The 24,943-nt window shown below is 54.9% G+C and overlaps 1 protein-coding gene across 1 annotated transcript in view; it reads left to right on the forward strand.

The window, feature by feature from the left end:
* The first annotated feature begins 553 nt into the window (after nucleotides 1–553).
* CAPN2 (calpain 2) overlaps nucleotides 554–24,943 on the forward strand; it is a 61,098-nt gene continuing 36,708 nt past the window's right edge. Inside the window, exons 1-2 of the mRNA XM_047755606.1 lie at nucleotides 554–1,020; nucleotides 6,384–6,453. Coding sequence (XP_047611562.1) covers nucleotides 784–1,020; nucleotides 6,384–6,453 — 307 coding nt within the window. The 5' untranslated portion in view covers nucleotides 554–783. The remainder of the gene's footprint in view (nucleotides 1,021–6,383; nucleotides 6,454–24,943) is intronic.

Consider the following 24,943-nt stretch of genomic DNA (forward strand, 5'->3'; position numbering starts at 1 on the left):
GGACATACTTATACCAGAAGATCATTGGTGGTCACTGAAATTCAAATTTAACTGGGAGGGTGTGTTTTTATTTGCCAAATTGGCAAGCCTACCAGCGATCATGGGGTTCACCAAAAACAGTGTGCAGCAGCGCAATTATAACACACGGCTGCTAACTTAGAATTCCCGTTCTGCCTCTGATTAGTTGTGCGACACTGGAGATGTCACTTAACCCCTCTGATGCTCAGTTTTCAAATCCGTAAAATGGGGACTATAGCGGAGGGACTTCTTCCTTCTTCATTAGCTTCTTACAGAGCTAATTTTGTCTCCTGGAGCTCTGTCCCCGATCTTCTGACTCACAGGGTGTTTCCTGGAAAGTCACGACGGCCTCGGGCCGGGGTTTCGCCCAGCCTTCCACCCCAGCAAGCGGGCAGTCAGCTCGGGTTGGGTTCGAGGCCCGACTCTTCCACCGGCCGCCCGAGCGCGCAGCGCGGCCCGGCTGGGCCATCCCGGGCACCGTCCGCAGATGGCGGCACCGGCCCCGCCGGTCCCGGCCGGCCGGCGCCTTGCAGGCCGCGGGCCGCCGAGGGCCGGGGCGCGTAGCAGCGCAGGCCGGGAGCGGCCAGGCCACGCCCCGCCGGGCGGAGGGCGCTTCCCGCCCGGGTGAATCACCGCCCGCGGCGGCCGCCGGCACTCCCGCTGCAGCGCGCCGGGCCCTGGCCGCGCCCCTGCCGAGTGCCGCGCAGCACAACAGCCGAGACCCTCGCTCGCTCCCTGGGCGGCAGCGCGGGCGCCGCACCGACCATGGCGGGCATCGCGGCCAAGTTGGCTAAAGACCGGGAGGCGGCCGAGGGACTGGGCTCGCACGAGAGGGCGGTCAAGTACCTCAACCAGGACTATGCGGAGCTGCGGGACCAGTGCCTGGAGGCCGGGGCGCTCTTCCAGGACCCGTCCTTCCCAGCCCTCCCGTCTTCCCTGGGCTTCAAGGAGTTGGGTCCGTATTCCGGCAAGACCCGGGGCATCGAGTGGAAGCGGCCCACGGTAAGGATTGCGCCCGCGGCGGGATGCGGGCGGACGGGGCGCGGGGCCCAGAGGCGCGGCGCCTAGGCCTCTCGGCCGGCCAAACCCAGGGCCCGGGGCGCGGGGAGCCTGCCCCCGTGGCCCGGAGCCCAGCCCGGGACTCTGCAGGCGCGCTGTCGCACGCGTCCCCTCGGCCACCCAGGCGCCGGCAGGACAGGCCGAGGCGCACGCTGCCCTCAGATCCCACTAGCAGGCCCGCCAGCAAAAACTCACAAAAACTCGGCTGACCTAGGGGGTCCCGGAGGAAACTTCTAGACTCCAGTGGGGAGGTGGGGAGGAGAGTCTGCAGAGAAAGCGCGGAGGGTGGGGGGCGGCTGTGCAAGACCTAACCCGGGAAAGTCGGTCACTAACTCGGTTCAAGTCTACTTCAGGGAGGGGGCGAAGCCACGCACAGCCTGGGCCTTTGTGACTGAGGACTGTCTCTTGTCGCGATGGGTAGATTTCTCCAGTCAGAGTTTCCTGTTTTCCAAATGGGAGCCCGCGGGACCTCCCCTTAACTTTTACCGCGGTGATGAGCAAAGGACGGGGGAAACGCTGCAGCCTGGAGCCAGTTCTGCCCCAGAATCCCCCCCTCCCCCGGAATCTCAGGGGCCCCTCCGACCTCCGTTATCCCTCCCACCCCCATCCGGCCTCTGTCCCCCCTTGCCCTGGCAGGATCAATTTATCCATCCCGTTTCCAGTGGAACCCCTGCTGGTCCCACCAACTATGGGCACCTGGCCAGGCTTCCCCTTCCCAACCTCTAATAGGCTTCCTGGGAGATCCAGACTCCTGTGATGAAAAGAAGCATCCCTGTCCTGCTTAGGCTCTGAGCCCCCAGTCACCCGCTGTAACCCTAAACCCACTGCCTAGGAAGCAAGTGCAGTAGGAAGTGTTGGGGGGGGGGCAGCTGACTTTATTTCTTGCTAATGGGTGTGAACCATTTAACCCCTCTAGCTCCCTTTACTTCATCTAAAAGGAGAAGTGACGCCTGAAGTTTCCTCTCGTCACTTGCTCACCAGGCTCAGCACCTTTTTATTTCTCAAGGGCACCAGCTCTCTCCTGCCTCACCTCTCAGGGATGTTCTTTTCCCACTTTCTGGAGGCTGGCTCACTCATTTTTTGGATTGAGTCAGATGTTCCCTCCCCAAAGAGATATCTCCTGACCATTCTTAGCAGTCTCCTTACCATCTAGTTATTCCTTATCACTCAGCCCCGCTAATTCAGAGCATGTTCACAATTTGCAAATATAGTTACACATATATTTGCTTGTCTTTCCTGCTGAACGTCAGGGACCATGTATTATTCACCAATATATCCCCAGTGGGTTCACAGTAGGCATCCATCCATCCATTCATTCCTTCACTTAACAGTATTTATTGAGTGCCTGTTATATGTCAGGTACTGTCTTAAATGCCGGGGATAGATCTGTGACCAAAGAGACTGAGTATTTGTGGAATGAATGAATGCAAGATTGTAATGAACCTCGAACAAAATGATGGCTGTGAAAGTGATACACGAGAGAGAATGTATTCACCTTACATTTGCATAGCACTTTACTGTTTACGAAGTGAATTTACATACTTCTTTGCCTATTTTTTCATGCAGTCACTAAGCATATATTGAACACCTACTGTATGCCCAGCACCAGTGCATGTGGTCTCTGACTCTGAAGGCTTTAGGGGCTAGTGAGGGGATACAGACAGGTCACTCAGCAGTTGGAAATACCTGCAGGACTTCCAGTTGGGGAAATAGTGGTCTGAGGCCATTTTAGGGCCCCGCCTTAGGATGGGACAGGCTGTGCCCTGCACAGCCAAGAGGGAGGATGGCTGTTATACAGCCACTTAGCACCTGAAGAAATTGAGGCTTGGGAAGGTTAACTCTTGGCTCATACAGGTGTCTGGGGTGGAGCCAGGACTGTGACCAGCCCATGGGTGTTTAGTGCTCACAGCTCACAGCTGCCCCCTCCACCTTCTCAAACACTGCTGGGGTTCAGGTCAGGCAAGGCAAACAAACATTGTCCACTGGATTTACCTTTTTTTTTTTGTCTTTTTGTCTTTTTAGGGCCACACCCGTGGCATATGTAGATTCCCAGGGTAGAGGTTGAATCAGAGCTGTTGCTGACGGCCTACGCCAGAGCCACAGCAATGCCAGGTCCCGAGCCGGGTCTGCGACCTACACCACAGCTCATGGCAACGCCGGATCCTTAACCCACTGAGCAAGGCCAGGGACCGAACCTGCCACCTCATGGTTCCTAGTCGGATTCATTTCCCCCGTGCCATGACAGGAACTCCTGTCCACTGGATTTGGACTTCTGTAAAGTCGTCGGTGACTTAGAGCACTTGCAATGGGGTAGAAGCCAGATTGCCGTAGACGCCAAAGTCAGGAATCGGAAATGGCAGGTGCCCAGCCAATTTCAGAAGGGTGCCTGGGAAAGGAGGGCAGGAAAAGTGGCAGGGAGAGCGGGACCTGGGGTTTGAGAGGCTGTACTTTCAGATGAGAGCAGTTGGCATGTGTCATATGTCAAGCCCCAGAGAGGAAGGGACTGCAGAGAAAAGCAGGGAGGAGACAGTCAAACGGGCCGAGGAAGTGAGAGCAGAGGATGCGGGCAGGCAGGGGTGGGGCCCGTCCCAGAGCTCAGGCGCTGCTCTTCCTCAGAGGGGCCTTCCCCACAGAGGGCTCCGGGATAGAAAGGGGGCCAAAGAGGACGTGGCTGAGGTCCTCGGTAAGGACCAAGTACAGAGGCACAGCGAGGGAAAAGCCACCCCATCCAAGGATGGCACCAGTCAGGGGACAGTGAGGACCCATGTGTCAGTCCCTGTCTGATCCTGAAACATCTAAGGCCTCTGGGAGGTTTATGATTCGTTTCCGCTCAGCTGGCCGAACTGTGCCTCCAACTGGCATCTCCTGCCCCCAAATTCAGTGATTGTGTCATGGAATTCCTCAATAATAATAATAGTAGGTAACTTTATTACTTAATGAATTTTATTACATTTAGAGCTGTACAACAGTCATCACAACCCAATTTTATAGCATTATCATCCCAAGCCCCCAGTGCCTCTTCCCACCCCCCAACCTGTCTCATTTGGAAACCATAAGTTTTTCAGAGTCTGTGAGTCAGTATCTATTCTGCAAGGAAGTTCATTGTGTCCTTTTTTTAGATTCCACATGTAAGCGATGGCATTTGATGTTGGTGTCTCATTGACTGACTTCCCTTAGTATGATAATTTCTAGATCCATTCATGTTGCTAAGGATGCCATTATTTCTTTCCTTTTAATGGCTGAGTAATATTCCATTGTGTATATGTACCATGTCTTCTTTATCCATGCCGCTGTCGATGGACAGTAGTAGGTAACCTTTATAGCATTTACCAAGGCACGCTTAACTTGTCATCTCATTTAACCCTCAGAACAACCTCATGTGGTTGGTGCTCTTGTCATCACCATCCCCTTATACAGATGAGGAAACTGAGGCTTAAAGTTGCCAGAGTCATAGAACCCATATAAGAAGTGGCAGAGCCAGGATTCAAACCCAGGTTGTTGAGAGTTCCCACTGTGGCTCAGCGGGTTACTGACCCAACTAGTATCCATGAGAATGCAGGTTGGCTCCCTGGCCTTGCTCAGTGGGTTAAGGATCCAGCACTTCCATGAGCTGCAGTGTAGTCTCAGATGTGGCTCTGTTTCCGTGTTGCTGTGAGCTTTGGTGTAAGCTGGCAGCTACAGCTCCAATTTGACCCCTAGCCTGGGAACTTCCAATATGCTGCACCTGTGGCTGGCCCTAAAAAGCGAAAAACAAAACAAAAAGGGGGAGACTCCAGAGCCCAAGCCCCCACCCCTTTCCTCAGATCGTGACATTGTGTGCTTAATTCAGTGCCCCTGGTGTTGTGTACAAGTTTCAATTTCCTGAAGCATCTCTAAGAGCCACTCCAAACGTTGCCTTCTCTGGAGAGGCTGCCAAAGGCATGAGGAAGTTTCTCAAACATAATGGAACAATCCTTCTTGGTAAGTGCTGGCACCCTGAGGATTATCAGTCTGATTCTTGGTCTTCCAGCACCCAGCACAGGCTACTCCATCAGCTGGATAAGTGCTTGGCTGGCAGGCCCCGGGCAAAGCTGGCTTCATTGGCCTCAGCAGAAAAGCATTCTCACTGTCATTCCCCAAACCAAGCAACCTGAGCAGAGAAGGGACCCGGCAGAAGCCTGAAAGCAGCGTGCCCTGTGGCACGTTCCAGAAGTGCCTCTGGATCTAAGCCAGGGTGGCCAGGGGCTGGACCCAGGCATCACCCAGGGAAAGCCGCTGCTGGACAGAGCGGGGGGGGGGGGGGCCCTCGGGGTGCTGTGGGCGGAACTCCTACCCCCCAAGGGGCCCATGCCTAGGGAAGCCCCGATTTATGCCCCGACTTCCTCTGTGGTTTTAGGGTGGGGCCCCCAGAATCAGGAAGCATAGAGAGGGCCGCAGAGGGCCAGCACTGTTCAAGGTTGGCATCTGTCAGGGGACTTGTGAGAGGCCCTCGGAGGCTTGTTGGGCATCAATTAGAGGCAGTGTAGGAGTGGAGGGTGTGTGGTTTACAAGAGGGAGCTGAGATCCCAGTGCCCTGCGCGGCTGACAGGCAGTGTCACTTCCGACACATGGCTTTCTCTCTTGGCCTGTTTCCTCACCTGTTAAATGGTTCCTGGGAGGACTGCCTGGGAAAAACCAGCCCGTGCCGTATTGTTGCACTGCCGGGCCCAGGAGGTGGATGCCCCAAGGATCAGGGCCTGTGGGTGGATCCAGAAGGCTGGCCACTGTTCCCTGCCCTCATCTGGAAGACAGGGATCGCCAGCACCACTGCACGGCGCACCCCAAGGTGCTCAATTGCAGATGCAAATACTCTGGGACTCGGAGTACAAGGGGGCCGTGAGGGCGTCTCAGAGTTGGGTCTCAGAGTGGGTCCGGAGCTATGGGAGAAGGTGGGAACAGGGCGAGCAGAGTGGGAGGGGTTTGGTTCCATGCGGGAACAGAGGACGGAGCCAGTGCAGAGGGCAGGGCTGCTCCAGAGTGGGGACAGTGTCAAGGTCCCAGAGGAGGCTGGACTTGGGGCAGCCCCGGCCCTGGGAAGTAGCGCCACGCGATGGGCTCGAGGCACTTGGAGCAGTGGGGTCCAGTGGAGCAGTGGTGTCCCCTGCCACCCAACAGGACCCGCCCCCCCACCAGGGCAGGCTCAGACAAGGACCCCACGGCCGACTAACTGTTAACCATGGGACAGAAGGCGCAGAGGGCGTCCGATGCCCCTGTTGGGAACCGGGGTGTCCTCACTGTAAAAGCACGTGCCTGGTAGGTTGACGGCACTTTGTGGGTCTCATTTCCAGGAGATCTGCGACAATCCCCAGTTTATTATTGGAGGAGCTACCCGCACAGACATCTGCCAAGGAGCCCTGGGTAAGTGACGTCAGCGGCACAGGCGCGGGGGCGGGTCTTGTCTGCAAGGCTGTGCCTGGAAGGCCTCGGGATGATCTCGGCTCCTCTCCCTTGCCAAGTGTTTGGCAGTTCCCATTTCCAGAAGCTTCTTGGAATGTCTTGTCCCCCGAGGGCCCCGTGCCTCAGCACACAAAACACATGGATGGGCAGGGAGGGCTCCTGTGTCCCCTGCGCTGGGCTGGTGATGTGACAAAGACACTTCCACTGGAGGACGGAGGAGCTTCTGGATCTCAGCCCTCCCGGAGCCAGTGTCACTAGTGCCCCGGGGACCCGTCAGGCTCCCGGCCGAGGGCCAGCTGGGCGGGCTGACCCAGGCTGGTTGAGGCACTGAGACACCAGTTCTCTGCAGCTCAGGGATGGGAGGGTGACTCAGTGTGAAGGAAAAGGAAACCCTCAGTCACACCAGGGCGTTCTCAGTGTTTGCAAGGCAGCTCACCATGGTAGCACAACAGTGGACTCGGTGCTCATTGTCACAGAGGCAGTTGTTACATTCATGCAACCAGGTGTCCCCAGAGTAGCTGAATTGTGACTCTGAAACTTTGCTCTCTGAGGCAGCGCTCTGGTTTTTCAGGATATAGTACCTGCTGAGATTGGAACGTGCAGGGTCTCCAGCTTTGGCCTGAAAGCCCCCCCTCCCCGAGGCTTCTCTGAAGAAGTCTTAACCAAGGGCCCTGGGACTATTTATTATTTGAGAGTCTCTTAGAATCCACCCTCATTTTTTTACTCGCAGTCAATATGGGCCTGTGATCACTGGCACAGATCATTTGCTGCAATAAGCCAAAAACTAGTTGTGTGCCCTCGGCCTGGACTTGCTGTCCAGACTAGCCCCTCAGTGACAAAACTGATCATCTTGAACTGCATCTCCTGGCCCACCCAGCAGAGATGCTGTCCTGGGAGTAACTGGTTGAAGGTCATGTGAGGGCCTGGGATGCAAGTACAGAGAGTCTCACTCCGGGGCCTGTCTGTGTGTGTAACCCCTGGGCTAGACTCCCCAGAAGGGATGTGGGAAAATTTCAACCTCTGAGAGATGTCAGGGCGCCTGTGTGAGTGTGACAGCGGGCACACTGGGCAGGGCCAGGCGGGGCCGGGTGGCGGGTGATGGGTGCCCTCTGGGCATTGGTGCTCTGAGAGAACAGGACCCAGGCTGGGCCTGCAGCCTCTGTGTGCAAATTCCTAAGATGTCAGAGCACATTCTTACCTGCAAACATCACCACCCCCTCCCATTTCTTGCCTTCTCTCCCCCTTCAAAGATTGAGGCCCAGGGGCCCTGGGCCACCCAGGATGGGTGCTTAAGGAAAACCTTTGGTGGAGTTCCTGTCATGGCTCATCCGTTAACCAACCCCACTAGCGTCCATGAGGATATGGGTTCGATCCCTGGCCTCGCTCAGTGGGTTAAGGATCCGGTGTGGCCGTGAGCTGTGGTGTAGGTCAAAGGTGCCACTCAGGTCCTGCATTGCTGTGGCTGTGGGGTAGGCCGGCGGCTACAGCTCTGATTCGACCCCTAGCCTGGGAACCTCCATATGCTGCAGGTATGCCCCCCCCCCAAAAAAAAGAAGAGAAAAAGAAAAACCCATTGGTTAGAGAAAATGGAAGTTAAGAGGGCTAGACATTGATGGTGACTTCGCCCAACCATGGGGGCTTTAGAACATCTGGAAACTCATGCGGCGCCTTGTCATACCTGAGCGAAATTCCACACCCAGACTGAACTTCACCAAGTTCAATGACATCTTAAGGGCCAACATTGCAAGATTTAGGTCCTATTTAAATATAACCAGGCCAGGAGTTCCCATCGTGGCTCAGTGGTTAACAAATCTGACTAGGAACCATGAGGTTGCGGGTTCGATCCCTGGCCTTGCTCAGTGAGTTAAGGATCTGTCGTTGTTGTGAGCTGTGGTGTAGGTTGCAGACATGGCTCAGATCCCACGTTGCTGTGGCTTTAGTGTAGGCTGGCATCTACAGCTCCAATTAGACCCCTAGCCTGGGAACCTCCATATCCCACGGGCGTGGCTCTAGAAAATACAGAAAAGACAAAGAAAAAAAATTTTTTAAATAAATAAATGGTTAAGGCCAGGTGGAGAAAAGATAGGCAGAGCCTACATTCCTGAAGTAAAATGCACCAAATCAAATAGAAATGAGATTAAGCGTAAGTCCTTTTAAAAAATTTCTCAGGACCCAGTCTGTCATTTCTAAGGTTTCTTTGCACCCCATCAGCCATTTTACTCTCAGCCTTTTACTTTGGAGGATCCTGGTTCGATTTCCATCTGGGAAAAGAGGCAGACTGAACTCTCACCCTGATTCTGGCATCTGGGTGTAGGGTGGTGACTGTCACAGGTCCCAGAAAGTTCTGAAGCATCAGGAACGGGGACCGTGGCAGCGAGACCCGGCCACAGGACCAGAGATACACGCCGAGGCTCAGCTCTCAGTTGGCAGACAGCAAGCGAGCCATCCCTAGCAGCCTCAGTCTCTTCTAAGAATGGGAGGGAGTAGGGGGCCATGGGGTGACCTCACAGATCCCCTATGAGGGGACATTCAGCGGTTCTAGAGTCATCCCTCATGCCTGATCCTGAGGGTTGACCTTGTGCCAGAGTTAAGCACAGCTGCCGCCGGATCTTATCTCGGACAAAGAGTGACAATGGCCCCTGTCGCCTACAATGGGGTACGACTCCTGCAGCATTTTCAGTGCATGATCTGGTGTCATTATCCCGGCTCTGAAGTAAATGTTTCACACACATACACCCCCCGCCCCTGCTATGCAGATAAGAAACCGAGGCAGGGGGAGGGGGTGGGGGGTGGGGTAGGGTCCCTGAAGGCCACATGGCTAAAAATTGCCAAAGGAAAGAACCCTAGGCTGGTTTCAAATCTGGAATTCCTGTCCTGGTGAAGCGGAAATGAATCTGACTAGGAACCATGAGGTTGAGGGTTCGATCCCTAGCCTCCCTCAGTGGGTTAAGGATCAGGTGTTGCCATGAGCTGTGGTGTAGGTTGCAGACATGGCTCGGATCTGGCATTGCTGTGGCTGTGGTGTACGCTGGCAGCTGTAGCTCTGATTTCACCCCTAGCCTGGAAATCTCCATATGCTGAGGGTGCGGCCCTAAAAAGACCAAAAAAAGAAAAAGACCAAAAAAAAATCTTTCTGTACTCTTTTCACTCCCATCATTTGTCCCAAGGCTGTGTTGACGGTATGTGAAGGTAAACTCAGATCAAAATAGGTTTTCTTGGAGTTCCTGTTGTGGCTCAGAGGGTTAGGAATCCGACTAGTATCCATGAGGATTCGAGTTTCAATCCCTGGCCTTGCTTAGTGGGTTGAGGATCCGGTGTTGCTGTGAGCCGTGGTGTAGGTTGCAGACGTGGCTTGGATCCGGTGTGGCTGTGGCCATGGTATAGGCCGGCAGCTGCAGCTCCAGTTCAGCCCCTAGCCTGGGAACTTCCATATGCTGCAGGTGTGGTCCTAAAAATGCAAAAAAAAAAAAAAATTAGTTTTCTTCCCTGTACTCTCTACCTGGCAAGACTCACTCGGTTCTGGGCGGGGCCCGTCCTTGGACTTGTACACAGCCTTCCCAGGGCTGCCTGGCAATGTTTAACCCCACAAACTCCCACACGCCTTCCCAGCAGGGTCAGCTCGAAGCCCTCACCGAAGTAATTCCAAGCACGCCTGCAGAACTGCCTGGACATGAGCTGCCTGCCCTGCAGGCCTTGGCAGCAGTGTTAAGCCTTGAGTCAGCAAAGAAAAATCCGCCCATCTACTCGGAGGAAGGGCTGGAGCCCCGGGCTGAGCCTCGGCCAGGCTGGCGCTGCAGCTAAACTTGGCTGAGGTGCAGCTGGTGGCCTCTTCTTTCAGGGAGCGGCCACTTGGAGTGACCCCTGGGGCCCAGGAGATCCTGCAGCTGAACCCCTCCTGCCTTTGATTCTCACTGGGCCACTGCCCCACTTTCCCCATGGCCCCCCAGGATCCACCCACGGCCCCCACAGCTCTCCGGGGAAGCCAGCTGCCCTGGACAGGTGCCCCCTAGGCCCTCGGTTTTGACGGCTCGAGGCTGCCAATGCCACCAGAGCTGCTGAAACTACACAGCCCAGTGTCTTTGTGACCTGGCACCTGTTCTCCAGCCCTTTCTCCCCCCAGAGTGTCCCACGGGCCCCCAGGGCACCCACCGGGAGGTGCTTGGCTACAGGGTGGCCCTCCCCACAGCCCAGCTCTGCAGAGAGTCAGTCAGGAGGGGCAGGGCCAATGGGAAAAGCACTGCAGGAGACACGTTTCCAGTTCTTGCTTCGTCCCCTGCTGACTGGACCGGGGGGGGGGGGGGGGGGGGGGGAAGCGGGGGGGAGAGACACACGCTGGGCAGGTTACCCGGCGCTGAGCCTCAGGTTCCTCCTCTGTAAAATGAGAATAGTGGTAACACTCCCTTCTCAGGGCTGTGGTGAAAAAGGTAACTAATACAGGCAAACACATTGGGCAAATTGTAGAATCCTGGACCAACCCAGCCCCTCCTTATTCCCTCCCCCTTTTTTGGTCTTTTGTCTTTGTAGGGCTGCACCCTCGGCATATGGAGGTTCCCAGGCTAGGGGTCTAATCGGAGCTATAGCCACTGGCCTACACCACAGCCACAGCAACACGGGATCCGAGCCACGTCTGTGACCTACACCACAGCCCATGGCAATGCCGGACTGAGCAAGGCCAGGGATCCAACCCACAACCTCATGATTCCTAGTCGGATTCGTTTGTGCTGCGCCATGATGGGAACTCCTATTTCCCCATGTTTAAATGTTATAATTTTTTAAGTGATTCTTAAGTAGTAATTTTTTTGGAAGTCATTTTTAACAGGTGCCTTTGAAAAATTTTAACAGATCGTATTTGTTTTCCCAATTACTAACATCCCAATTATCCCCATTAGTGTGGGACCTTTGCTACAATGAACTGATACTGGTTACATTATCACTAACAAAAGTCCATACTTCATTTAGCTTTCCTTCGTTTTTACCTAATGTCCTTTTTTTCTGTCCTGGGATCCCATCCAGGGCACCACGTTACACTGAAGTGTCATGGCTCTTGAGGCTCTTTTTGGCTGTGACAGTTTCTCAGACTGGTTTTGATGACTTTGTCACCTTTCAGGAGTACCTGTCCGGGATTTTTTTTTTTTCTTTTGGATGCCCCTCTATTGGAATTTGCAGGTGCCTTTGAAAAAATAGTGCATATTGGAGTTCCTGTCGCGGCTCCGTGGTTAACGAATCCCACTAGGAACCATGAGGTTGCGGGTTCGGTCCCTGGCCTTGCTCAGTGGGTTAAGGATCCAGCGTTGCCATGAGCTGTGGTGTAGGTGGCTCGGATCCCACGTTGCTGTGGCTCTGGCGTAGGCCTGCTGTGGCTCTGGCGTAGTTCTGTGTCTACAACTCTGATGAGACCCCTAGCCTGGGTACCTCCATATGCCGGGTGAAGCGACTCTAGAAAAGGCAAAAAAACAAAACAAAACAAAACAAAACAAATAGTGCATATAGTTTAAAAAAAAAAAAAAGCTCTAAAAAGTAAGTGCTGGCTGGATTGATGGAGAAAATGAATACATTGTTTTCTCTCTTAAACAGTGGCCCCAGCGCCAGCTCCGGCCCCACCCCCACCACCGGCAGAGGCAGCTCCTTCCGCCTGGGGCAGGGCTGTGCTCTCCCTAAGTCACCCTTTCCTCTCCCGAGTCTCTTCTGGTTATAAACGCTCTTTCACCGCTTTTCTCCTTTCCTGTGGCTGCTGCCTGTGCTCCCAGCTCTCTCCTGATGCCCCTGAGACATCCTGTAAACAGGGCAGGGGTGACTTGCCCAGAGGCTCCCCCTCTCCGCCTCGCAGCCCTGTTACAGGGGGTGCCTGCCTCATCTGTGGCCTTCCTTGGCTGTCCCTAACCTCCCCTCCCCAGGAGGAGAGGCGGTGGGGACCCACCCCAGAGAACCTCCCTCCCTCCCCCCATTGTGGCGTACACTTTCCTCGGAAGCCAGAGGAAATTCCTAAGGAGATTACGGGGTTCCTTTGCACCCCAACGGCCTGCAGATCTAAGCGTGATTCTTCCCTGGTTCAGGTGCTCTCCGTCCCCGTGTGGACTCGGTGGCCTGTCTCTGAGATGAGGGCATCTATCCCAGCTCCCCGAGGTTCCAGCACTCCTGACATTCTGTGACTTCTGCCGGCAGCACCCTCGCCCCCAACACCCGGCGTCAGCTCCCGTTTGTTTAGCGACAGCATCTCTGCTCCAAGATCTAAGACCCTTGCTCAGATCAGCCCCCCACAAGATCAGCGCCCCCCCCCCCCCGACGCCCCACCCAGGCGATTTTAGAAATGAAGGGCCCTGTGTTCGGGGGGGTCTAGTGGGGTCCTGCAGCAACAGCAGGACAATGGAGCCCCAGGAGGAAGATGGGCCAGCCTGGCAGGCAGGTGGGCAATGGTGCAGGCTCCCATCTGGCACCTTCCACCAGAGCTTTAAGCAGTGATAGGAAGGTTCTATACAATCAAAATGTATGGGGAGCACTTGAAGTGTGACTAAGGAAGCTGTGGAACTGCGTTTTTAATTTTATTCAGTTGAAATGTAAAGAGCCACATGTGGGTCGTGGCCACTGCATGTGGATGCACCCTCTCATTCTTGACTCCAGGGTGGGCTGGTCTCCACTCAGAGCCACGCAGGGCACATACATCAATAAACATCTGTAATAGCAGGGTCCAGAGGGAGGATCTGGGTTCCATCAGTTAGAGGTTGACCTCTGAGTTCTGCCTCTTCCTGGCTCTGTTGCATGAGGCAAGTCGCCATCCTCATCCAGTCTCAGTTTCCTCATCTGTAAAATGGGGGTGTTACTGGTACCTCCCTCAGTGGTCTGTGAGGATGAAATGAGATGGTGCATGGGAAGTGGGAAGCACCAGAGGCTGACACTTAGGGTTTAATAACTGCAAATGGCAAGTTACCTTTGGGGAGAGGGTGGCTCTCCAGGGGAGTCTGTAAATGAGGCTGAAGGAGTTCCCACTGTGGCTCAGCAGGTTAAGGACCCGACACCATCTCTGTGAGGCTGTGGGATTGATCCCTAGCCTTGCTCCATGGGTTAAGGATCTGATGTTGCCAAAAGCTATGGGGTAGGTGGCAGATGCGGCTCAGATCTGGTGTGGCTGTGGAGTAGGCTTCAGCCTCAGCTCTGATTCGACCCCTAGCCTGGAACCTTCCATATGCTGCAGGTACAGCCCTCAGAGTGAGTTAAGCAAATAAATAAGGCTGGGGCTTTGGCCTTGACAATCTCAGAAGTTGTGGAGAGGAGGGGACAGAGGAGTTGGTGTTTGGAGAAAAGCTGAAATTCATCAAAGTCCCCTGCCCCAACTTCCAGGCCTCACATGGTGGCCCTTGCTCCCTGCTGTTTCCTGGACAGGCTGGGAGGCTCTTCTCTGCCACCATGCCCAGGCCCCTGCTGCTTTCAGCTTCCACTTACCCATCCATGAAATGGGAACAAAGTGACACTGGCATCTTGTCCCGTGAGGTGGAGAACATTAAGGCTGTGTGACTGCTGGTGTGTCTCTGGCCGGCAGGACCAGAGCGAGAAAGCCTCTAGCCGTCCTTCCTACTGCCTCCCACAATGTGATCTTACCTCAGCCACGGGGAGACTTTTCCTTTAGTTCACGCTGCAGAGCCCCCAGGCCGGCAGGAATGTGGCAGCTCATCTGCTCCCTCGGGGAGGTGAGGCAGCCAAGGTGTGGGGGAAGGTATCCGGGACAGGTTGGGCTGTTTATTGTCTCCTGTGGGGGTCTGTGGGGTAGAGGGGCTGGCGAGGAGGGCCCATGGCTGCGGAGGGACGGCAGGTAACCCAGACATCAGGTGTGACCATGGGGGCCCCCAGCCGCAGGGAGCTGGGGAGCAGAGGTGACACCTGCAACAGGCTTCCTCCTCCTGGACCAGGGGCGGCCAAGGGCGGCAGGGCCAGGGCCTCGCTCCAAACAAGTTCAGTGTGTGAGCATGTGACCCTCTGGCCTTGCTGGGCATCTTCCTCCCCTCCCCCCTCCCTTCAGGCCCTCTCTGCAGGGGAAGTGAGGAGAGGGCACACAGGCTTTGGATTGTCCACTTCAGCTCCAGTTCTGAAGGCCTCCTGGGAATCGGGACTGGGATGTGAGCTGAGCAAGCACAGCACTTCCACCCTCCCCGAGAGCCGCTGATATAATGAACTGCGATTGTGTGAGGGGTGATTCTGGTTTGGGATATCCTTTCCTGGGCTGCTCGGGGGCCCTGAAGCAGGCACAGATGGGACAGCCCCGTGTGACTCATCAGCCACATCCCGCAGGGCTGGGCGCACAGGGTGTGCGCTTCCTCTTGCCTCCCCCTCCTCCTCCCCCTCCCCCAAGGCTGCCTCGCCAGGCTGATTGGTCCTGGCAGGCAGGGTATCCGGTCTGTCAGAGACAGTTCAATCCCAGCATCTCAGGAAGGGTCAAATTTAGCAAGAAGCAACCTCACTCTCTTGGCTGGTGGCTGATCATCTCTCTGTCTTGCTTGTCACCGTGGAAAGCAAAGGAACAAAGCTCTACCAGGATGGGACATGGGACTGGCAGGACCTGAGGGAAACCAGGGTTTCCCGACCTTGGCACCGATGGTATCTGGGGTGGGGCCGTTCCCCTTGGTGGGAGTGTCCTTCGTGCTGGAGGATTCGAGGCAGCGTCCCAGCATCTGCCCACTAGACCCCAAGTGTGACAACCCAAACTGTCTCCAGACGGTGCCAGAAATCCCTTGGGGTAGGGGATCGAGAATGTTCCTGGGGGAGTTCCCGCTGTGGCTCAGTGGAAACAAACCTGACTAGTATCCATGAAGATGGGGGCTCCTTTCCGTGAGCTGTGGTCTGGGTCACAGACGCGGCTTGGATCCTGTGTTGCTGTGGCTGTGGTGTAGGCTGGCAGCTGCAGCTCTGATTCAACCTCTAGCCTGGGACCAAAAAAAAAAAAAAAAAAAGAATGTTCCTGGGGAGCAAGCAGTGATCTGGGGAGAGAAGGGAGCTATGGAAATAGACACAGGGTGGTCATTGGGCATCCAGGGCTCAATGCCCGTGCTGGGAGCTGGCGAAGACCAACTCTGCAGGCCTCCAGAATCATGTCCCCTGACCCACCTACAGTGGGGAGTAAGCCGTGCAGCAAAGGAGGCAAGGACATGGAGATTGCAGTCTGTTTGACCCTGTGGGGGAGGCGCTGCAACCCTCCTCCTCCGCCCTCCCCCTTCGGCCCTGGAGTTGCTGCAGGAAAGGAGGCGCTCACTCAGCCCTCCCTCCTTCTCCAGATGCCCACCCTGTCAGGGCCGTCTGTCTTATCAGCTTCCTGGACCAGCCACGTGCAGTGCATCTCAGGTCCTGGGGGGCCCAGGGACTTCTGGGCATCCTGACGCTGGCATCTCTCGGTGTTGGCTCCTCTCCCACTGGCTCGCCCCCGCCCCTTCCCAAGGCAGGGAGGTGGGGACTCTGTTCGTTGGCAGGTGCACCTTACTATCCCTAACCAGGCGCAGATTTCAGGAAGGTCGGTCTCCTTACACTTGTATCTGCTGTGTGACAACCCTCCCCCACAGTCAAAGGCTTGAAACCACAGCGATCATTTATTCTCTCCTTCACTCTCATGGTTCTGGAGGAGGACAGGGCTCAGCCCCGTGACTCTCAGGTCCTCTCATGGGCTTGCAGTCAGGGGGGATGGGGCTAGGGTTACCTGAAGGCCTCCCACCCACGCGTTTGGTGCCTGACCTGCTGAAGCCCAGGGTCCCTCTGCCTCCTGCGTGGTCTCCTCCACGGAGGCTTTAAGGGAGCCGAACTTTTTACAGGCTTGTGAAGGGAGAGCTCAGAAGGTTGCCTTGGGAATTCCTGTCGTGGCTCAGTGGTTAACGAATCCGACTAGGAGCCATGAGGTTGTGGGTTCGATCCCTGGCCTCGCTCAGTGGGTTAAGGATCCAGTGTTGCCGTGAGCTGTGGTGTAGGTTGCAGATGTGGCTCAGCTGCCACGTTGCTGTGGCTCTGGCATAGGCCATTGGCTACAGCTCCAATTGGACCCCTAGCCTGGGAACCTCCATATGCTGCGGGTGTGGCCCTAGAAAAGGCATAAAGACAAAAAAAAAAAAAAAGGCAGAAGAGAAAGTCTCCTTGTACAACCCAGCCTCCAAGGCCACATAACATCGCTTCTGCAGCTCCTAGTCATTGAGACAGAGGCCCACCAGGTTCAGGGGAGGGACGCAAATTCCACCCCCTGGTGGGGAAGAGGAAGGTTCTAGAAGGACCTGTAGAACTGGGAAGACTGTGGCTGCCATGTAGGGAAGATGATGTGTTCCTCCCCTTTGGATACCAGACTCATCCTTCACCAGCGGTGACCCCAGGCTGCTCGGACACTAGCCCATCCTGGTTGGGCAGGAGTGGTCTCTGGGTTCTCCCAGCGTGCTGGGGCTTCAGGCAGAAGAAAACAAGCAAAACACTGCAGCCCTTTTCTCTACACCAGACTCTTCATGTCTCTGCCTCTTCCCCACATCCATCCGGTCCTCTCCCCTCTGGATCCTTAATCCCTCACCAAGCCTCACCCCCTGCCCCCCGACTCTCACCCCCACCCGAGGCCTGAGTTCTCACTGGGATTCCTGCCCTAGGGCCCTGTCTGTCACTAATCCACTCTTATATTACTGTCAGAGGTCCTGTCCTCAGGGAGATGAAGCCCTGTGGTGGAGACTGTTAAATAGACAAACTCACGTTCTGGTCATGCTATAGTAGGAGTTGGCTGGGAAGCAGTCTAAAGGCTCAGGAGGGGAGTGGGAGGGTTTAAGAAGGCCCCTCAAAGGCTGTGACTGAGTCTCCCAGGATGACCAAGGGGAGGGGTGGAGGGAAGTTGTTTGGCATAGGAAGCAGCGCGCACGTGTGTATGCACTTCCCCAGCAGGAAGAAGCTCCTTCTGGAAAGTGCAGGTGGCATTTTCTTGTGCCTGGGGGGTCTGCAGGAGAAAGGGTGAGAAGCAACCTTAGTGTAAATCCCCCCCCTTGGGTGTCAAGTGCAGACTCCGCAGAAGTGCAGCCCATCTTCCTCTCCAGGAACCTGCATCCTTGGGTCACCTGTGCCCTGCTCCCTGCCCTCCCGGATGGCGCCATGCCCACACCCCTTTCCAGGTCTGCCGTTGACCTTCCCTCTCCTTTTGAGTGCTCCTGCCCCACCTCCACCCACCACGGGACCAGTCCACGCCCTCCTCAAACCTTGCCCCCCTACAGCCCATCTGCGTCTACACTGTTTGGACTTGAGGCCAGGTGCTCACTTCCGCCTCCTCCCATCCTGTTCTCAAGCCGGCAGGTGTTCTGCGTGAGTATGAGAGCCATTCTTCTCTAGACCTGGCTCAGGCGCAGAGGGATGGGAATGAGGAGTTGAAGACCACACAGGAGGAAGAAGAGGCCAGAGTCAGTATGAGGACAGGTGTCCTCTCGGGCTGCAGGTCTGGCCAAGGAGCCGTGGGAAGCAGCAGGGAGGGGCCGAGGCCAGGAGGGCGCTGCCAGGCTGGGCTCGGGCTTCGTGTTCTGTCCGCTCTTTCTCGAGATGAAGACCTTCCTCTGCCTGGGTTCCTTCATGGAGCTCGTGCCCTCACAGCGCTTCCATCCTCCCGGGACTGTCAGCAGGCAGCCTCGCTCTAGAGTGACAGGTGATGGAGCTGCAGCAGGACAGGCTGGACAGAAGCCAGCATCTCCTGGCTTCTCTGCTCCCCTCCCTGTGTGTGGAGGGAAGACGGTGCTGATGGAAGGGAAGGAAGGAGAGAGCACATAGCAAATATTATGATCCTGTCTTGGAAAAACTTCCACAGCCACAAACATCCTCCTCGGAACCCAGCCCCACCCCACTCCCAGACAGGGGCCCCAGTGACCTTGGCCTGTGCTCAGCCCTGACCCTCAGACGCAGGGACCCAGGGAGCACAGCTCTGGAAATTTACCGACATGGCTCTGCATGAATGTATTTTTTCGGAAGAGGGGTCTGGAGCTTAAAGGAGTCATTCATAAGGTCTGCCTGGGAGCACTCAGAAGGTGGGGGTCTGGGCATGCCAGTGTCGGGCCTGTGGGGGGAAGCCTGTGTGTACACAGGGAGGCTGGTGAGCTGCGGGGAGGGCAGCCCAGCTGGAGACAGTCAAACCTTTCATCAAGGTAGACCTGGGGCACCCACGTCCGGAAGGGTGCGGCAGCTGTGCTTAAAGATCCAAAAATCCTACTCAGACCTCCTTTTCCCAAGCAAGTTAGAAGGGGGGGGGGCAGGTTGGACTTGGAGGGGACTCCCTGGGGTCCCTTGAGAGAAATTGACTTGAGTGATCTCGGGAGGTGCTTGAGGGTGGGCCAGAGAGGATGTCACTAAATTGTCATTGAACAAGGGAATACATTCGTGCATGAATACGCTGCTGCCAGAGGCACAAAACAGTAACAAAGTGCTGTGGGAAAACCCACAGGAAAGGTGTGTAGAGAGTGAAGGTGATTGTCAACTGAACTGCAGACACCGGAGGGGGCAGTTTGGCTCTTAAAGGACCCTCTTGGCTTGTGTTCTGTGAGGGGACAGCGCAGACAGGAGACCACAAAGCCGTCCTCAGCCCTGGGGGGAGGGAGGGCAGGTGCTCAGGTCCCTGGTCCTGCGCTGGGAGGAGGGAGGGGGTGATGATGGTGGGGGAGGGGGGGTGTCCAGGTGAGGTCCCCGCCGTCCTGGGGGTGAAGGTGAGGGCTCCGTCACTGCAGGGTTTTTAGTAAACGCCTTTATTTACTTATGTGGACGCGTACCCTCCTTCACTTCCCAAGAGCCTTCAAGGACCCAAGAGATGAGCCAGGCCGCACATGCGCTCAGCAGGTCACGGTCCCTCCTCCCCTCACCCCTCCTCCTTCCCACCTTTTGTGCCCCCCCAAACTTCCAGCTCCCTCCCCCCACTCCCTCCCCAAGCCCCTCACCTTCCTATCCTGCCAACTCAAACCTCCCTCCCCCCAACTACCACCTCCCTCCCCTGACTCCCACCTCCCCAAGTCCCCCACCTCCGACTCCCACTTCCCACCTATGCCCTACTTCCACCTTCCTCCCCCTGGCTCCTACCTCCCTCCCCCCACTCCCACCCCCTACCTCCCCCCCCCACTCCCACCTCCCTACCGCCACGCCACCTCCATACCCTGCCAACTCCCACCTCCCTCTCCTGACTCCCACCTTCCTCCCCCAACTCCCACCTCCCTCCCTCCAACTCCCACCTCGCCCCCTCACTCCCACCTCCTTACCCCCACTTCCCTCCCCCGACTCCCACCTCCTAGAGCCCCCCACTCCCACCTCCGCTTCCTACACCCCCCACTCCTATCCTCACCTCCCTCCCCCAACTCCCACCTCCTGGAGCCCTTTCCAAAACCAGGCAGCCAGTGTGGCCATTGTCTGGCTCCTCCTCAGCTGAGACCTTCCCTCTTCTGGGCCCCAGTGTTCTCTTCTATAAACTTAGAAGATTGAAATAGCAAACACTCGGAGACAGGGTGCTAAAGGCCTGACATGTTTTCTCCCATTTAATTCTCAACTCTGTGAGGCTGTTTCCTATCATGAATCCCGTTTTATACATGAGGAAACAGACACAGGGAGAGTCTTTTGCCCCCAAGTCAGAACCAGGATTTGAACTCCGTGTTCGGACTCCGATGTGTCTTAATCTTTTGCAGTGGGAGTGGGAGAGACTCCTGACTTCTCCCTAGAAGACACATGTATTTGCCTGTAGGCAAAGTGTGCACACCATCTTTGGGTTCCTGATTGCTAAAGCCCATCTGGAACCCATAATCTCCCTTTTTTCCTGATCTTGACAACCTTCAGAGGATGCATATGTGTTACCGGCCTCCCACAGCTGAGAGAATGGCCTCAGAGAGGTTAAGAAACGTGTCCCAAACTATGACATTTAGAAAGGATGAGCGGCATTCCCGTCGTGGCGCAGTGGAAACAAATCCAACTAGGAACCTTGAGGTTTTGGGTTCGATCCCTGGCCTCGCTCAGTGGGTTAAGGATCTGGCGTTGCTGTGAGCAGACACAGTTCATATCCCTAATTGCTGTGGCTCTGGCACATAGGCCCAGCTGTAGCTCCGACTGGACCCCTAGCCTGGGAGCTTCAACATGCTGCAGGCGCAGCCCTAAAAACAAAAAACAAAAAAACAAAAGAATGGATTAGCAACAAGGTCCTGCTGTACAGGGAACTGAATATCCAGTCTCTTTTGATGGAACATGATGGAAGATGGTGTGAGATAAAGAATGTATATATGTAGGACTGGGTCACTTTGCCGAAGAGCAGAAATGGACAGAACAATGTAAATCAACTATAATTTTAAAAAATTAAAAAAAGAAATGTGTCTAAGTTCACACAATCTTAAGTGGCAGAATCAGGTTTCCTGTTCCGGCGGGGGCTCCCAGGTCTATCCGGGGGTCTCTCCCTTCTGGTTTGGGGGTTGCCTGGAGGCCCTGGGGGACTGTGCCTGGTGGCTGGGAAGGCCAGCCCCAGCCTGACATGGGACCCGCCAGCAACCAGGTGCTTATGCACCAGGCTACGCTCTGGGTGGGGGCTGGGGGTGGCGGGCACCCTGCCTGCAGGTTCGTGCATCTCATCGTAGCCCAGCCGGCAGGGGGCACCCAGGACTGCGCAGGGCAGACTCCGGGAGGAGGCTGCACAGGAAGGGGGATCCCTAGGGCCTGGGTGGGGCCAAGGGGACTGACAGGGCAGCCAAGAGCCAGAATCCGAGGAGCCCACAGAGAGTGGAGCCGGCCCTGGGGCCTCCTGGTGCCAGGAGGCAGGAAGGTGCGTGGGAAGGTGAGGGATGGGGTGCGAAGCAAGGCGAGGAACTCGTGCGGGCAGTTCTTCCAGGGGATGGGTATGAAGGCAGCCTCCAGCGAGACACGCCTGTTACAGGTCTCCAGAGTCCCTATGGGGCGGGGCAGGACATCTCTGTGCCCACCTGAGTCCAAGATCAAGGGCAAGCCTGGCTTGAGGCCCTGGTCCACCTCCACCCTGGGAGATGTCCTTTCTATCAGGCTTTTTGCTCGCCTACCCCCACCCCCACCCCCACCCCACCCGCCAGTCCAGACCCCCAGAATCCTACCCCTCCCGTTTCCCCACAAACCTGCTTTCAGTCATTTTCACACCAGGGCATTTCAATCCAAGGTTCCTTTCCCACAGGGATTGCATTCTAGGGCCTACCTCCTGTTCTGTTACAGGAGTTAAGTCCCTGGCAGCATATGGAACTCCCGGGCCGATCAGACCTGAGCCACGGGTGTCAACCTCAGCCACAGCTGTGGCAACGTTGGATCCTTCACCCACTGTGCCCAGCTGGGGATCGAACCTGTGTCCCAGGGCTCCCAAGGCACCGCCATCTGATTGTGCCACAGAGGGAGCTCCAGGAGTTAGGTCCAGATGTAACGCGGGCACTTGGAGGAAGGGGGCAGCAGGCTTCTTCCTGTGGGCAGCTCCTCCTTGACCAGGCAGGAGGCTTTGGGCACTAGGTAGGCTTTTAGGATAGGAAGCAGGGCAGCAAATCCCCCCACCCTGCCCCAGCCTTTCAGGCCTGTACTGGTTGAATGTCTCCCAGGACAGAAGGGGTAGGGGCTGCAGAAGCTTAGCTGTGGGGGGAGCCCAGACGTGCCAACAGCCAGTGTGTGGAGCCTGTAGTCAGGCCTTCGGTGCGGTTCGGAAACCTCTGGGCAGGGCCTGTAGTGACCCAGCTCTGACATTTGTGCCTCTTGTGCCCATGGCACTGGACAGACCTAGGCAGGTATCAGGCTCCCAGGACGAGAAAGGCAGCTGCGAGGTGGTGAGTCACAGTGTCTCAGTGTTTACACACGCCCTGCCTCATTCCTCGCAATTTAAGGCTGAACCGAAAAAGTAGATAATTAAACCATATGTTGGAAAGAAAAACAATCAGTTCTAAAGTCAAGACATTTCAGAAAGAAGAGGATGTCAAAACCTGGAGAGAGGAGTTCCACTGTGGCTCAGTGGTTAACGAGCCTGACTAGTATCTGTGAGGACGCGGGTTTGATCCCTGGCCTCACTCAGTGGGTTAAGGATCTGGCATTGCTGAGAGCTGTGGTGTAGGCCGCAGACGTGGCTCAGATCTGGCATTGCTGTGGCTATGGTGTAGGCCGGCAGCTGTAGCTCCGATTCGACCCCTGGCCTGGGAACCTTCATATGCCCTAAAAAGCTTCATCCCCAACAAAGAGAAAAACAAACAAACAAACCCGGGGTGAGAAAAAAGACACAGCTGCTGTCAGTGCTAGAGGTGGGCCCCACAGTTGGTGTGGATGCCTGAGGCCACTCACAGAGTCCCTGGGGAAGATCTGGCCAGAGCCCCCCAGCCCCTGGAGAACCTGCCAGGGGGAACCAGCTGTAAATGTGACCCTCTCTAAGTAATCCAGCATCTCCGATGGGCTCCATAATCCTGGCTGTGTGAGATATCGGTCAACAGAGAGGGTTCCAGCTCAGATAAGTTTGGGAATCATTCACATTATACTCCAGTCCCCTCCCCTTGGGAAAGTCACCGTGTACAATGACTCTTAGACTCTGAGATGCCTCCACCCTTGATCTGGTTAGCTTTGCATTTCCCAAACACACTTGACCACAGAACCCACTTCTCCAGGAACATCTGTTAACTCTGAGGAACTAGTTTCTACACAACGTCCTTGCAGAGGGCACAGAAATCAGTGGCTTGATTGGCTTTTCCTTCCTATTGACTCTAGACCAACTATTATGGAAGACTTTTATCAAAAATACTCATTTTCATTTAGAATAACTGATATTAAGCTACTTTTATTTTCTTGTTTTTTTTTTTTTCTTGGTCTTTTGTCTTTTTAGGGCCGTACCTGTAGCATACGGAGGTTCCCAGGCTACGGGTCGAATCAGAGCTACAGCTGCCAGCCTACACCACAGCCATAGCAATGTGGGATCTGAGCCTCGTCTTAGACCTACACCACAGCTCACAGCAACACCGGATCCTTAACCTACTGAGCGAGGCTGGGGATTGAACCAGCAACCTCATGCCTCCTAGTCCCATTCATTTCCACTGCGCCACAACGGGAACTCCCTCAGCTACTTTTTTTTTTCTATAAATACTGCCATAACCGATTGTCCATTGAGGGCAATAAACTAGAGTTTATGGTCTTAAAACCACAGTATAGGCACATAGAAGGATACAAATTGCTCTTTTTTCTTTTTTCCTTTTTGGCCTACCCTTGGCATATTCCTGAGCCAGGGACTGACCTATGCAACAGCTGCGGCCAGAGCCTTAACCCACTGTGCCCGGCTGGGGATTGAACCTGCGTCCCAGTGCTCCCAAGATGCCGCCAATCCCCTTATGCCACAGAGGGAACGCCTCCGCTTCTTGTATGATGAGTGAGGGTCAGGGCCTTTTAATAGGTTTAAGAGACATTAATTTTTCCTTTCTCATCAACTCTGTTTATGTCTTTGGTCATTTTTCCTATTGAGCCTTCTTTTTTTTTCCTCTTTAAATACTAAGAAGATCGATACGTAACTTTTGGTCTGGGATCTGAATAACAGATATTTATCCCTGTTATTTTTCAGCCTGACTTCACTCATGGTGATTTTTTTCCCATGTAGATTGTATTTTACTTTAGTGCAGTTAAGTTTACCCTTTAAAAATGTTATGGGATAGTGTGGAGTTCCCGTCGTGGCGCAGTGGTTAACGAATCCGACTAGGAACCATGAGGTTGTGGCTTCGGTCCCTGCCCTTGCTCAGTGGGTTAACGATCCTGCGTTGCCGTGAGCTGTGGTGTAGGTTGCAGACGCGGCTCGGATCCCGTGTTGCTGTGGCTCTGGCGTAGGCCGGTGGCTACAGCTCCGATTCAACCCCTAGCCTGGGAACCTCCATATGCCCCAGGAGCGGCCCAAGAAATAGCAACAACAACAACAACAAAGACAAAAGACAAAAAAAAAATGTTATGGGATAGTGTATCTCCACTCTAAGATTATAATAGAATTCTCCCACTGTCTCTTCTAGAATATATGGATTTATAAAAAGAGTATATTTATAATGCAAACATATTAAAACATAATGTGTCATATAAATACGTAAATAATAAACATGTAAATGATACAAATGGCTAGATTTAGCATATTTACATAAAACGGGAGTTCCCGTTGTGGTGCAGCAGAAACGAATCTGATGAGTATCCGTGAGGAGGCGTGTTCAATCCCTGGCCTCACTCAGTGGGTTAAGGATCCGGCGCTGCCGTGAGCTTAGTGTAGCTCAGAGACCCAGCGTGGATCCTTCATTGCTGAGGATATAGGCAGCTGTAGCTCTGATTGGACCCCTAGCCTGGGAACCTCCATATGCTGTGGGTGTGGCCCTAAAAAGAAAAAGAAAAAAAAGAAAAATTTACATATAACGTATAAATACTATAAAGTACATAGTTAAGCTACATAATGTTATACTTAATATTATATTTATATTTAATATATAAATATTACTCCATTTAGAATTCATCT

This window comes from Phacochoerus africanus, chromosome 12 (assembly GCF_016906955.1).
Source record: "Phacochoerus africanus isolate WHEZ1 chromosome 12, ROS_Pafr_v1, whole genome shotgun sequence".
Taxonomy (NCBI): Eukaryota; Metazoa; Chordata; class Mammalia; order Artiodactyla; family Suidae; genus Phacochoerus; species Phacochoerus africanus.